This window comes from Atractosteus spatula (assembly GCF_055471065.1).
Source record: "Atractosteus spatula isolate fAtrSpa1 chromosome 10 unlocalized genomic scaffold, fAtrSpa1.hap1 SUPER_10_unloc_1, whole genome shotgun sequence".
Classification (NCBI taxonomy): domain Eukaryota; kingdom Metazoa; phylum Chordata; class Actinopteri; order Semionotiformes; family Lepisosteidae; genus Atractosteus; species Atractosteus spatula.
The window spans coordinates 5,541,886-5,556,696 of NW_028296612.1; the positions used below are offsets into that span (position 1 = coordinate 5,541,886).

Consider the following 14,811-nt stretch of genomic DNA (forward strand, 5'->3'; position numbering starts at 1 on the left):
AGAACTGACCCCCACCCTCACCCCACAGAACAACTGACCTCCACCCTCACCCCACAGAACAACTGACCCCCACCTCACCCCACAGAACAACTGACCCCCACCCTCACCCCACAGAACAACTGACCCCCCACCCTCACCCCACAGAACAACTGACCCCCCACCCTCACCCCACAGCACCTGGTGACAAGAACTGACCCCCACCCTCACCCCACAGAGCAACTGACCCCCCACCCTCACCCCACAGAGCAACTGACCCCCCACCCTCACCCCACAGCACCTGGAGACAAGAACTGACCCCCACCCTCACCCCACAGAGCAACTGACCCCCCACCCTCACCCCACAGCACCTGGAGACAAGAACTGACCCCCACCCTCACCCCACAGAACAACTGACCCCCACCCTCACCCCACAGCACAACTGACCCCCACCCTCACCCCACAGAACAACTGACCCCCACCCTCACCCCACAGAACAACTGACCCCCACCCTCACCCCACAGCACCTGGAGACAAGAACTGACCCCCACCCTCACCCCACAGAACAACTGACCTCCACCCTCACCCCACAGAACAACTGACCCCCCACCCTCACCCCACAGCACCTGGAGACAAGAACTGACCCCCACCCTCACCCCACAGAGCAACTGACCCCCACCCTCACCCCACAGCACCTGGAGACAAGAACTGACCCCCACCCTCACCCCACAGAACAACTGACCCCCACCCTCACCCCACAGCACAACTGACCCCCACCCTCACCCCACAGAACAACTGACCCCCACCCTCACCCCACAGAACAACTGACCCCCACCCTCACCCCACAGCACCTGGAGACAAGAACTGACCCCCACCCTCACCCCACAGAACAACTGACCTCCACCCTCACCCCACAGAACAACTGACCCCCACCCTCACCCCACAGAACAACTGACCCCCACCCTCACCCCACAGAACAACTGACCCCCCACCCTCACCCCACAGAACAACTGACCCCCCACCCTCACCCCACAGCACCTGGTGACAAGAACTGACCCCCACCCTCACCCCACAGAACAACTGACCCCCCACCCTCACCCCACAGAGCAACTGACCCCCACCCTCACCCCACAGAACAACTGACCCCCACCCTCACCCCACAGCACCTGGAGACAAGAACTGACCCCCACCCTCACCCCACAGAACAACTGACCCCCACCCTCACCCCACAGAACAACTGACCCCCACCCTCACCCCACAGAGCAACTGACCCCCACCCTCACCCCACAGAGCAACTGACCCCCACCCTCACCCCACAGAACAACTGACCCCCACCCTCACCCCACAGAGCAACTGACCCCCCACCCTCACCCCACAGAACAACTGACCCTCCACCCTCACCCCACAGCACCTGGAGACAAGAACTGACCCCCACCCTCACCCCACAGAACAACTGACCCCCACCCTCACCCCACAGCACCTGGAGACAAGAACTGACCCCCACCCTCACCCCACAGAACAACTGACCCCCACCCTCACCCCACAGAGCAACTGACCCCCACCCTCACCCCACAGAGCAACTGACCCCCACCCTCACCCCACAGAACAACTGACCCCCACCCCTCACCCCACAGAGCAACTGACCCCCCACCCTCACCCCACAGAGCAACTGACCCCCACCCTCACCCCACAGAACAACTGACCCCCACCCTCACCCCACAGCACAACTGACCCCCACCCTCACCCCACAGCACCTGGAGACAAGAACTGACCCCCACCCTCACCCCACAGCACAACTGACCCCCACCCTCACCCCACAGCACCTGGTGAGAATACCTGACCCCCACCCTCACCCCACAGCACAACTGACCCTCCACCCTCACCCCACAGCACAACTGACCTCCACCCTCACCCCACAGAACAACTGACCTCCACCCTCACCCCACAGAACAACTGACCCTCACCCTCACCCCACAGAAAACAACTGACCCTCACCCTCACCCCACAGAACAACTGACCCCCCACCCTCACCCCACAGAGCAACTGACCCTCCACCCTCACCCCACAGCACAACTGACCTCCACCCTCACCCCACAGCACCTGGAGACAAGAACTGACCCCCACCCTCACCCCACAGAACAACTGACCCCCACCCTCACCCCACAGCACCTGGTGAGAATACCTGACCCCCACCCTCACCCCACAGAACAACTGACCCCCACCCTCACCCCACAGAACAACTGACCCCCCACCCTCACCCCACAGCACCTGGAGACAAGAACTGACCCCCACCCTCACCCCACAGAACAACTGACCCCCACCCTCACCCCACAGAGCAACTGACCCCCACCCTCACCCCACAGAACAACTGACCCCCACCCTCACCCCAAAGAACAACTGACCCCCACCCTCACCCCACAGAACAACTGACCCCCCACCCTCACCCCACAGCACCTGGAGACAAGAACTGACCCCCACCCTCACCCCACAGAACAACTGACCCCCCACCCTCACCCCACAGAGCAACTGACCCCCACCCTCACCCCACAGAACAACTGACCCCCACCCTCACCCCACAGAACAACTGACCCCCACCCTCACCCCACAGAACAACTGACCCCCACCCTCACCCCACAGCACCTGGTGACAAGAACTGACCCCCACCCTCACCCCACAGAACAACTGACCCCCCACCCTCACCCCACAGCACAACTGACCCCCACCCTCACCCCACAGCACCTGGTGACAAGAACTGACCCCCACCCTCACCCCACAGAACAACTGACCCCCACCCTCACCCCACAGAACAACTGACCCCCACCCTCACCCCACAGAACAACTGACCTCCACCCTCACCCCACAGAGCAACTGACCCTCACCCTCACCCCACAGCACCTGGAGACAAGAACTGACCCCCACCCTCACCCCACAGAGCAACTGACCCCCACCCTCACCCCACAGAGCAACTGACCCCCACCCTCACCCCACAGCACCTGGAGACAAGAACTGACCCCCACCCTCACCCCACAGAACAACTGACCCCCACCCTCACCCCACAGCACAACTGACCCCCACCCTCACCCCACAGAACAACTGACCCCCACCCTCACCCCACAGAACAACTGACCCCCACCCTCACCCCACAGCACCTGGAGACAAGAACTGACCCCCACCCTCACCCCACAGAACAACTGACCTCCACCCTCACCCCACAGAACAACTGACCCCCACCCTCACCCCACAGAACAACTGACCCCCACCCTCACCCCACAGAACAACTGACCCCCCACCCTCACCCCACAGAACAACTGACCCCCCACCCTCACCCCACAGCACCTGGTGACAAGAACTGACCCCCACCCTCACCCCACAGAACAACTGACCCCCCACCCTCACCCCACAGAGCAACTGACCCCCACCCTCACCCCACAGAACAACTGACCCCCACCCTCACCCCACAGCACCTGGAGACAAGACTGACCCCCACCCTCACCCCACAGAACAACTGACCCCACCCTCACCCCACAGAGCAACTGACCCCCACCCTCACCCCACAGAGCAACTGACCCCCACCCTCACCCCACAGAACAACTGACCCCCACCCTCACCCCACAGAGCAACTGACCCCCCACCCTCACCCCACAGAACAACTGACCCTCCACCCCCACCACACCCACAGCAAAACCCCACCCCACCACGAACAACGAACCTGACCCCCACCTCACCCCACAGCACCTGGAAGACAACAACTGACCCCCACCCTCACCCCACAGAACAACTGACCCCCACCCTCACCCCACAGAACAACTGACCCCCACCCTCACCCCACAGAGCAACTGACCCCCACCCTCACCCCACAGAGCAACTGACCCCCACCCTCACCCCACAGAACAACTGACCCCCACCCTCACCCCACAGAGCAACTGACCCCCCACCCTCACCCCACAGAGCAACTGACCCCCACCCTCACCCCACAGAACAACTGACCCCCACCCTCACCCCACAGCACAACTGACCCCCACCCTCACCCCACAGCACCTGGAGACAAGAACTGACCCCCACCCTCACCCCACAGCACAACTGACCCCCACCCTCACCCCACAGCACCTGGTGAGAATACCTGACCCCCACCCTCACCCCACAGCACAACTGACCCTCCACCCTCACCCCACAGCACAACTGACCTCCACCCTCACCCCACAGAACAACTGACCTCCACCCTCACCCCACAGAACAACTGACCCTCACCCTCACCCCACAGAACAACTGACCCCCACCCTCACCCCACAGAGCAACTGACCCTCCACCCTCACCCCACAGCACAACTGACCTCCACCCTCACCCCACAGCACCTGGAGACAAGAACTGACCCCCACCCTCACCCCACAGAACAACTGACCCCCACCCTCACCCCACAGCACCTGGTGAGAATACCTGACCCCCACCCTCACCCCACAGAACAACTGACCCCCACCCTCACCCCACAGAACAACTGACCCCCACCCTCACCCCACAGCACCTGGAGACAAGAACTGACCCCCACCCTCACCCCACAGAACAACTGACCCCCACCCTCACCCCACAGAGCAACTGACCCCCACCCTCACCCCACAGAACAACTGACCCCCACCCTCACCCCAAAGAACAACTGACCCCCACCCTCACCCCACAGAACAACTGACCCCCCACCCTCACCCCACAGCACCTGGAGACAAGAACTGACCCCCACCCTCACCCCACAGAACAACTGACCCCCCACCCTCACCCCACAGAGCAACTGACCCCCACCCTCACCCCACAGAACAACTGACCCCCACCCTCACCCCACAGAACAACTGACCCCCACCCTCACCCCACAGCACCTGGTGAGAATACCTGACCCCCACCCTCACCCCACAGAACAACTGACCCCCCACCCTCACCCCACAGAACAACTGACCTCCACCCTCACCCCACAGAACAACTGACCCCCACCCTCACCCCACAGAACAACTGACCCCCACCCTCACCCCACAGCACCTGGAGACAAGAACTGACCCCCACCCTCACCCCACAGAACAACTGACCCCCACCCTCACCCCACAGAACAACTGACCCCCCACCCTCACCCCACAGCACCTGGAGACAAGAACTGACCCCCACCCTCACCCCACAGAACAACTGACCCCCACCCTCACCCCACAGAGCAACTGACCCCCACCCTCACCCCACAGAGCAACTGACCCCCACCCTCACCCCACAGCACCTGGAGACAAGAACTGACCCCCACCCTCACCCCACAGAACAACTGACCCCCACCCTCACCCCACAGAACAACTGACCCCCACCCTCACCCCACAGCACCTGGTGAGAATACCTGACCCCCACCCTCACCCCACAGAACAACTGACCCCCCACCCTCACCCCACAGAACAACTGACCCCCACCCTCACCCCACAGCACCTGGAGACAAGAACTGACCCCCACCCTCACCCCACAGAACAACTGACCTCCACCCTCACCCCACAGCACAACTGACCCCCACCCTCACCCCACAGAACAACTGACCCCCACCCTCACCCCACAGCACCTGGTGAGAATACCTGACCCCCACCCTCACCCCACAGAACAACTGACCCCCCACCCTCACCCCACAGAACAACTGACCTCCACCCTCACCCCACAGAACAACTGACCCCCACCCTCACCCCACAGCACCTGGAGACAAGAACTGACCCCCACCCTCACCCCACAGAACAACTAACCCCCACCCTCACCCCACAGAACAACTGACCCCCCACCCTCACCCCACAGCACCTGGTGAGAATACCTGACCCCCACCCTCACCCCACAGAACAACTGACCTCCACCCTCACCCCACAGAACAACTGACCCCCACCCTCACCCCACAGAGCAACTGACCCCCACCCTCACCCCACAGCACCTGGAGACAAGAACTGACCCCCACCCTCACCCCACAGAACAACTGACCTCCACCCTCACCCCACAGAACAACTGACCCCCACCCTCACCCCACAGAACAACTGACCCCCACCCTCACCCCACAGAACAACTGACCCCCCACCCTCACCCCACAGAGCAACTGACCCCCACCCTCACCCTCACCCCACAGCACCTGGAGACAGTAACCCTGACCCTGACCCCTCTCCTCTCTCTGTGCCTCCTCTCTCCTCTCCCTCCCCTCTCCAGGCTGACGGCCTTCGTGGTGAAGGTCCTGTCTCAGCTGCAGGACCTGAGGATGGTGAACGAGGAGCACGTCAGCGAGTCCGTCGGCTTCCTCCTGAGGCAGCAGAGCGACTCCGGCGCCTTCCCCGACCCCCAGCCCGTCATTCACCGCGAGATGCAGGTACGGGCCGGGCCGGGAGAGCCCAGCGGAGTCCGGGTCCGATCAGAACCACGTCAGCCCGCAGGGAAACACACACCCCTGGGGCTCACAGACAGTGTTACAGACCTGGACACTGCCAGCCTACTGGACCCAGAACAGCAGAGCCTGGCACTGCTGGGGCAGCGCTGTCATACCTGGGCGCCGCCAGCCCATCTGGACCCAGAACAGCAGAGCCTGGCACTGCTGGGGCAGGACTGTCAGACCTGGGCACTGCTGGAGCAGGACTGTCAGACCTGGGCGCTGCTGGAGCAGGACTGTCAGACCTGGGCACTGCTGGGGCAGGACTGTCAGACCTGGGCGCTGCTGGGGCAGGACTGTCAGACCTGGGCGCTGCTGGGGCAGCACTGTCAGACCTGGGCACTGCTGGAGCAGGACTGTCAGACCTGGGCACTGTTGGGGCAGGACTGTCAGACCTGGGCACTGCTGGGGCAGCGCTGTCAGACCTGGACACTGCTGGGGCAGGACTGTCACACCTGGGCACTGCTGGGGCAGGACTGTCACACCTGGGCACTGCTGGAGCAGGACTGTCAGACCTGGGCACTGTTGGGGCAGGACTGTCAGACCTGGGCACTGCTGGAGCAGTACTGTCACACCTGGGCACTGCTGGGGCAGCACTGTCACACCTGGGCACTGCTGGGGCAGCACTGTCAGACCTGGGCACTGCTGAAGCAGGACTGTCAGACCTGGGCACTGCTGGGGCAGCACTGTCACACCTGGGCACTGCTGGAGCAGGACTGTCAGACCTGGGCACTGCTGGGGCAGTACTGTCAGACCTGGGCACTGCTGGGGCAGCACTGTCACACCTGGGCGCTGCTGGAGCAGGACTGTCAGACCTGGGCGCTGCTGGGGCAGGACTGTCACACCTGGGCACTGCTGGGGCAGGACTGTCAGACCTGGGCACTGCTGGAGCAGGACTGTCAGACCTGGGCGCTGCTGGGGCAGGACTGTCACACCTGGGCACTGCTGGGGCAGGACTGTCAGACCTGGGCACTGCTGGAGCAGGAATGTCAGACCTGGGCACTGCTGGAGCAGGACTGTCAGACCTGGGCACTGCTGGAGCAGGACTGTCACACCTGGGCGCTGCTGGGGCAGGACTGTCAGACCTGGGCACTGCTGGGGCAGGACTGTCAGACCTGGGCACTGCTGGAGCAGGACTGTCAGACCTGGGCACTGCTGGAGCAGCACTGTCAGACCTGGGCGCTGCTGGAGCAGGACTGTCACACCTGGGCACTGCTGGGGCAGGAATGTCAGACCTGGGCACTGCTGGGGCAGCACTGTCAGACCTGGGCACTGCTGGAGCAGGACTGTCAGACCTGGGCACTGCTGCGGCAGGACTGTCAGACCTGGGCACTGCTGGGGCAGGACTGTCAGACCTGGGCACTGCTGGAGCAGGACTGTCACACCTGGGCGCTGCTGGGGCAGGACTGTCACACCTGGGCACTGCTGGGGCAGCACTGTCAGACCTGGGCACTGCTGGAGCAGGACTGTCAGACCTGGGCACTGCTGGAGCAGGACTGTCAGACCTGGGCACTGCTGGGGCAGGACTGTCACACCTGGGCACTGCTGGAGCAGGACTGTCAGACCTGGGCGCTGCTGGGGCAGGACTGTCACACCTGGGCACTGCTGGAGCAGGACTGTCACACCTGGGCACTGCTGGAGCAGGACTGTCAGACCTGGGCACTGCTGGGGCAGGAATGTCAGACCTGGGCACTGCTGGGGCAGGAATGTCAGACCTGGGCACTGCTGGGGCAGGACTGTCAGACCTGGGCACTGCTGGAGCAGTACTGTCAGACCTGGGCACTGCTGGGGCAGGACTGTCAGACCTGGGCACTGCTGGGGCAGGAATGTCAGACCTGGGCACTGCTGCAGCAGGACTGTCAGACCTGGGCACTGCTGGGGCAGGAATGTCAGACCTGGGCACTGCTGCAGCAGCACTGTCAGACCTGGGCACTGCTGGGGCAGGACTGTCAGACCTGGGCACTGCTGGAGCAGGACTGTCAGACCTGGGCACTGCTGGAGCAGGACTGTCACACCTGGGCGCTGCTGGGGCAGGACTGTCAGACCTGGGCACTGCTGGGGCAGGACTGTCAGACCTGGGCACTGCTGGGGCAGGACTGTCAGACCTGGGCACTGCTGGAGCAGGACTGTCAGACCTGGGCGCTGCTGGGGCAGGACTGTCAGACCTGGGCACTGCTGGGGCAGCACTGTCAGACCTGGGCACTGCTGGGGCAGGACTGTCAGACCTGGGCACTGCTGGAGCAGGACTGTCACACCTGGGCGCTGCTGGGGCAGGACTGTCAGACCTGGGCACTGCTGGGGCAGGACTGTCAGACCTGGGCACTGCTGGAGCAGGACTGTCAGACCTGGGCACTGCTGGAGCAGGACTGTCAGACCTGGGCACTGCTGGGGCAGGAATGTCAGACCTGGGCACTGCTGGGGCAGGACTGTCAGACCTGGGCACTGCTGGGGCAGGACTGTCAGACCTGGGCACTGCTGGGGCAGTACTGTCAGACCTGGGCGCTGCTGGAGCAGGACTGTCACACCTGGGCACTGCTGGAGCAGGACTGTCAGACCTGGGAGCTGCTGGAGCAGGACTGTCAGACCTGGGCACTGCTGGGGCAGGACTGTCAGACCTGGGCACTGCTGGAGCAGGACTGTCAGACCTGGGCACTGCTGGAGCAGTACTGTCACACCTGGGCACTGCTGGGGCAGGACTGTCAGACCTGGGCACTGCTGGAGCAGGACTGTCAGACCTGGGCACTGCTGGAGCAGGACTGTCAGACCTGGGCACTGCTGGGGCAGGACTGTCAGACCTGGGCACTGCTGGGGCAGTACTGTCAGACCTGGGCACTGCTGGAGCAGCACTGTCACACCTGGGCGCTGCTGGAGCAGGACTGTCACACCTGGGCACTGCTGGAGCAGGACTGTCAGACCTGGGCACTGCTGGGGCAGGACTGTCAGACCTGGGCACTGCTGGAGCAGGACTGTCAGACCTGGGCACTGCTGGGGCAGGACTGTCAGACCTGGGCACTGCTGGAGCAGGACTGTCAGACCTGGGCGCTGCTGGGGCAGGACTGTCACACCTGGGCACTGCTGGAGCAGGACTGTCACACCTGGGCACTGCTGGAGCAGGACTGTCAGACCTGGGCACTGCTGGGGCAGGAATGTCAGACCTGGGCACTGCTGGGGCAGGAATGTCAGACCTGGGCACTGCTGGGGCAGGACTGTCAGACCTGGGCACTGCTGGAGCAGTACTGTCAGACCTGGGCACTGCTGGGGCAGGACTGTCAGACCTGGGCACTGCTGGGGCAGGAATGTCAGACCTGGGCACTGCTGCAGCAGGACTGTCAGACCTGGGCACTGCTGGGGCAGGAATGTCAGACCTGGGCACTGCTGCAGCAGCACTGTCAGACCTGGGCACTGCTGGGGCAGGACTGTCAGACCTGGGCACTGCTGGAGCAGGACTGTCAGACCTGGGCACTGCTGGAGCAGGACTGTCACACCTGGGCGCTGCTGGGGCAGGACTGTCAGACCTGGGCACTGCTGGGGCAGGACTGTCAGACCTGGGCACTGCTGGGGCAGGACTGTCAGACCTGGGCACTGCTGGAGCAGGACTGTCAGACCTGGGCGCTGCTGGGGCAGGACTGTCAGACCTGGGCACTGCTGGGGCAGCACTGTCAGACCTGGGCACTGCTGGGGCAGGACTGTCAGACCTGGGCACTGCTGGAGCAGGACTGTCACACCTGGGCGCTGCTGGGGCAGGACTGTCAGACCTGGGCACTGCTGGGGCAGGACTGTCAGACCTGGGCACTGCTGGAGCAGGACTGTCAGACCTGGGCACTGCTGGAGCAGGACTGTCAGACCTGGGCACTGCTGGGGCAGGAATGTCAGACCTGGGCACTGCTGGGGCAGGACTGTCAGACCTGGGCACTGCTGGGGCAGGACTGTCAGACCTGGGCACTGCTGGGGCAGTACTGTCAGACCTGGGCGCTGCTGGAGCAGGACTGTCACACCTGGGCACTGCTGGAGCAGGACTGTCAGACCTGGGAGCTGCTGGAGCAGGACTGTCAGACCTGGGCACTGCTGGGGCAGGACTGTCACACCTGGGCGCTGCTGGGGCAGGACTGTCACACCTGGGCACTGCTGGGGCAGGACTGTCACACCTGGGCACTGCTGGGGCAGCACTGTCAGACCTGGGCACTGCTGGAGCAGGACTGTCAGACCTGGGCACTGCTGGGGCAGGACTGTCACACCTGGGCACTGCTGGGGCAGGACTGTCACACCTGGGCGCTGCCAGCCTACTGGAATGTGAATCTGTGTGTCCACAGGGCGGCGTGGGCGGAGTGGAGGGAGACGTCTCCCTGACAGCCTTCATCACCATCGCCCTGCACCAGGCCCTGCCCATGCTGATCGAGGAGGAGAGGACACAGGCGGTAGGAGAGACGGGAGCAGGGAGATGAGGAGGGAGGAGGGGCAGGGAGGGGAGGAGAGAGGAGAAGAGAAAGAAGACAGGAGGCGGGCAGAGAGAGGAGCAGACATCGGAGCAGGAGAGAGGAGCAGAGGAGGAGACAGGCAGAGAGAGGAGCTGAGGAGAAGAGAGAGGAGCAGACATCAGAGCAGGAGAGAGGAGCTGAGGAGGAGACAGGCAGAGAGAGGAGCAGACATCATCAGAGCAGGAGAGAGGAGCTGAGGAGAAGAGAGAGGAGGAGACATCAGAGCAGGAGAAAGGAGCTGAGGAGAAGAGAGAGGAGCAGACAGGCAGAGAGAGGAGCTGAGGAGAAGAGAGAGGAGCAGACATCAGAGCAGGAGAGAGGAGCTGAGGAGAAGAGAGAGGAGGAGACATCAGAGCAGGAGAGAGGAGCTGAGGAGAAGAGAGAGGAGCAGACAGGCAGAGAGAGGAGCTGAGGAGAAGAGAGAGGAGCAGACATCATCAGAGCAGGAGAGAGGAGCTGAGGAGAAGAGAGAGGAGGAGACATCAGAGCAGGAGAAAGGAGCTGAGGAGAAGAGAGAGGAGGAGACAGGCAGAGAGAGGAGCTGAGGAGAAGAGAGAGGAGGAGACAGGCAGAGAGAGGAGCTGAGGAGAAGAGAGAGGAGCAGACTTCAGAGCAGGAGAGAGGAGCTGAGGAGAAGAGAGAGGAGCAGACAGGCAGAGAGAGGAGCTGAGGAGAAGAGAGAGGAGCAGACATCAGAGCAGGAGAGAGGAGCTGAGGAGAAGAGAGAGGAGCAGACAGGCAGAGAGAGGAGCTGAGGAGCAGAGAGAGGAGCAGACATCAGAGCAGGAGAGAGGAGGAGACAGGAGCACGGACAGGAGAGAGGAGCTGAGACGGGGTGAGACGGGCGTGCGGGATGCTGCTGTGGTGACCGCTCCGGTGCTCTGTGTGCAGAGGTCCAGTATCACCAAGGCTACAGCGTTCCTGTCCAGCAGGCTGCCCTTCCTCCAGAGACCCTACGCACAGGCCATCACAGCCTTCTGCCTGTCCATCACCCAGCCGGGCAGCGCCGACGCCCAGACCGCGTGGGAGGTGCTCAAGAGTCAGGCTGTCCAGAGTGAGTGTGTCTCTGTTCACCCCCCCCCCCCCGTGTGTCTGTATGAACCCCTCTCTCTTTCTGTGTGTCTGTATGAACCCCCTCTCTCTCTGTGTGTCTGTATGAACCCCTCTCTCTCTCTGTGTGTCTGTATGAACCCCCTCTCTCTCTGTGTGTCTGTATGAACCCCTCTCTCTCTCAGTGCAGTGTTCATGTACTGGAGTGTCCAGTCAGTGTGTCTGTATGAACCCCTCTCTCTCTCAGTGCAGTGTTCATGTACTGGAGTGTCCAGTCAGGGTGTGTGTATGAACCCCTCTCTCTCTCAGTGCAGTGTTCATGTACTGGAGTGTCCAGTCAGTGTGTGTGTATGAACCCCTCTCTCTCTCAGTGCAGTGTTCATGTACTGGAGTGTCCAGTCAGTGTGTGTGTATGAACCCCTCTCTCTCTCAGTGCAGTGTTCATGTACTGGAGTGTCCAGTCAGTGTGTCTGTATGAACCCCTCTCTCTTTCAGAGGATGAATGTTTTATGTGGGAGGCCAAAGATGATCAACGACTTGTTGGCGAAACAAAAGTTTCGCTGGTCCCTCCTGCCCAAGCCATCACTGTGGAAACGACAGCTTACGGCTTGCTGACAGCACTGGAAAATAAGGACATGGAGTTTGCAGAGTCAGTGGCCTGCTGGCTTTCACGACAAGAAAATTACGGTGGAGGATTCAGGTCAACACAGGTGAGGTTATATTAGGGTCCGTACACCTCTCTCTGTGTGAGGAGTGCCTCTGGGGTCTGTGTGAGGGTCTGGACTCCTCTCTCTGTGTGAGGAGTGCCTCTGGGGTCTGTGTGAGGGTCTGGACTCCTCTCTCTGTGTGAGGAGTGCCTCTGGGGTCTGTGTGAGGGTCTGGACTCCTCTCTCTGTGTGAGGAGTGCCTCTGGGGTCTGTGTGAGGGTCTGGACTCCTCTCTCTGTGTGAGGAGTGTCTCTGGGGTCTGTGTGAGGGTCTGGACTCCTCTCTCTGTGTGAGGAGTGCCTCTGGGGTCTGTGTGAGGGTCTGGACTCCTCTCTCTGTGTGAGGAGTGCCTCTGGGGTCTGTGTGAGGGTCTGGACTCCTCTCTCTGTGTGAGGAGTGCCTCTGGGGTCTGTGTGAGGGTCTGGACTCCTCTCTCTGTGTGAGGAGTGTCTCTGGGGTCTGTGTGAGGGTCTGGACTCGTCTCTCTGTGTGAGGAGTGCCTCTGGGGTCTGTGTGAGGGTCTGGACTCCTCTCTCTGTGTGAGGAGTGTCTCTGGGGTCTGTGTGAGGGTCTGGACTCCTCTCTCTGTGTGAGGAGTGTCTCTGGTGTCTGTGTGAGGGTCTGGACTCCTCTCTCTGTGTGAGGAGTGCCTCTGGGGTCTGTGTGAGGGGCTGGACTCCTCTCTCTGTGTGAGGAGTGTCTCTGGGGTCTGTGTGAGGGTCTGGACTCCTCTCTCTGTGTGAGGAGTGTCTCTGGGGTCTGTGTGAGGGTCTGGACTCCTCTCTCTGTGTGAGGAGTGTCTCTGGGGTCTGTGTGAGGGTCTGGACTCCTCTCTCTGTGTGAGGAGTGCCTCTGGGGTCTGTGTGAGGGTCTGGACTCCTCTCTCTGTGTGAGGAGTGCCTCTGGGGTCTGTGTGAGGGTCTGGACTCCTCTCTCTGTGTGAGGAGTGCCTCTGGGGTCTGTGTGAGGGTCTGGACTCCTCTCTCTGTGTGAGGAGTGTCTCTGGGGTCTGTGTGAGGGTCTGGACTCGTCTCTCTGTGTGAGGAGTGCCTCTGGGGTCTGTGTGAGGGTCTGGACTCCTCTCTCTGTGTGAGGAGTGTCTCTGGGGTCTGTGTGAGGGTCTGGACTCCTCTCTCTGTGTGAGGAGTGTCTCTGGTGTCTGTGTGAGGGTCTGGACTCCTCTCTCTGTGTGAGGAGTGCCTCTGGGGTCTGTGTGAGGGGCTGGACTCCTCTCTCTGTGTGAGGAGTGTCTCTGGGGTCTGTGTGAGGGGCTGGACTCCTCTCTCTGTGTGAGGAGTGTCTCTGGGGTCTGTGTGAGGGTCTGGACTCCTCTCTCTGTGTGAGGAGTGTCTCTGGGGTCTGTGTGAGGGTCTGGACTCCTCTCTCTGTGTGAGGAGTGCCTCTGGGGTCTGTGTGAGGGTCTGGACTCCTCTCTCTGTGTGAGGAGTGTCTCTGGGGTCTGTGTGAGGGTCTGGACTCCTCTTTCTGTGTGAGGAGTGCCTCAGGGGTCAGTGTGAGGGTCTGGACTCCTCTCTCTGTGTGAGGAGTGTCTCTGGGGTCTGTGTGAGGGTCTGGACTCATCTCTCTGTGTGAGGAGTATCTCTGGGGTCAGTGTGAGGGTCTGGACTCCTCTCTCTGTGTGAGGAGTGTCTCTGGGGTCTGTGTGAGGGTCTGGACTCCTCTCTCTGTGTGAGGGGTGCCTCTGGGGTCTGTGTGAGGGTCTGGACTCCTCTCTCTGTGTGAGGAGTGTCTCTGGGGTCTGTGTGAGGGTCTGGGCTCCTCTCTCTCTGTGTGAGGAGTGTCTCTGGGGTCTGTGTGAGGGTCTGGACTCCCCTCTCTGTGTGAGGAGTGTCTCTGGGGTCAGTGTGAGGGTCTGGACTCCTCTCTCTGTGTGAGGAGTGTCTCTGGGGTCTGTGTGAGGGTCTGGACTCCTCTCTCTGTGTGAGGGGTGCCTCTGGGGTCTGTGTGAGGGTCTGGACTCCTCTCTCTGTGTGAGGAGTGTCTCTGGGGTCTGTGTGAGGGTCTGGGCTCCTCTCTCTCTGTGTGAGGAGTGTCTCTGGGGTCTGTGTGAGGGTCTGGACTCCTCTCTCTGTGTGAGGAGTGTCTCTGGGGTCTGTGTGAGGGTCTGGACTCCTCTCTCTGTGTGAGGAGTGTCTCTGGGGTCTGTGTGAGGGTCTATACTCCTCTCTCTGTGTGAGGA

The 14,811-nt window shown here is 62.0% G+C and overlaps 1 protein-coding gene across 1 annotated transcript in view; it reads left to right on the plus strand.

Annotated features, from left to right (window-relative positions):
* Positions 1–14,811, plus strand: part of c4b (complement C4B (Chido/Rodgers blood group)) — a 49,134-nt gene that overhangs the window by 25,491 nt on the left and 8,832 nt on the right. The window contains exons 22-26 of the mRNA XM_088908067.1: positions 5,753–5,775; positions 6,166–6,322; positions 10,690–10,794; positions 11,746–11,908; positions 12,400–12,614. Of these exons, the coding sequence (XP_088764193.1) occupies positions 5,753–5,775; positions 6,166–6,322; positions 10,690–10,794; positions 11,746–11,908; positions 12,400–12,614 (663 nt within the window). The remainder of the gene's footprint in view (positions 1–5,752; positions 5,776–6,165; positions 6,323–10,689; positions 10,795–11,745; positions 11,909–12,399; positions 12,615–14,811) is intronic.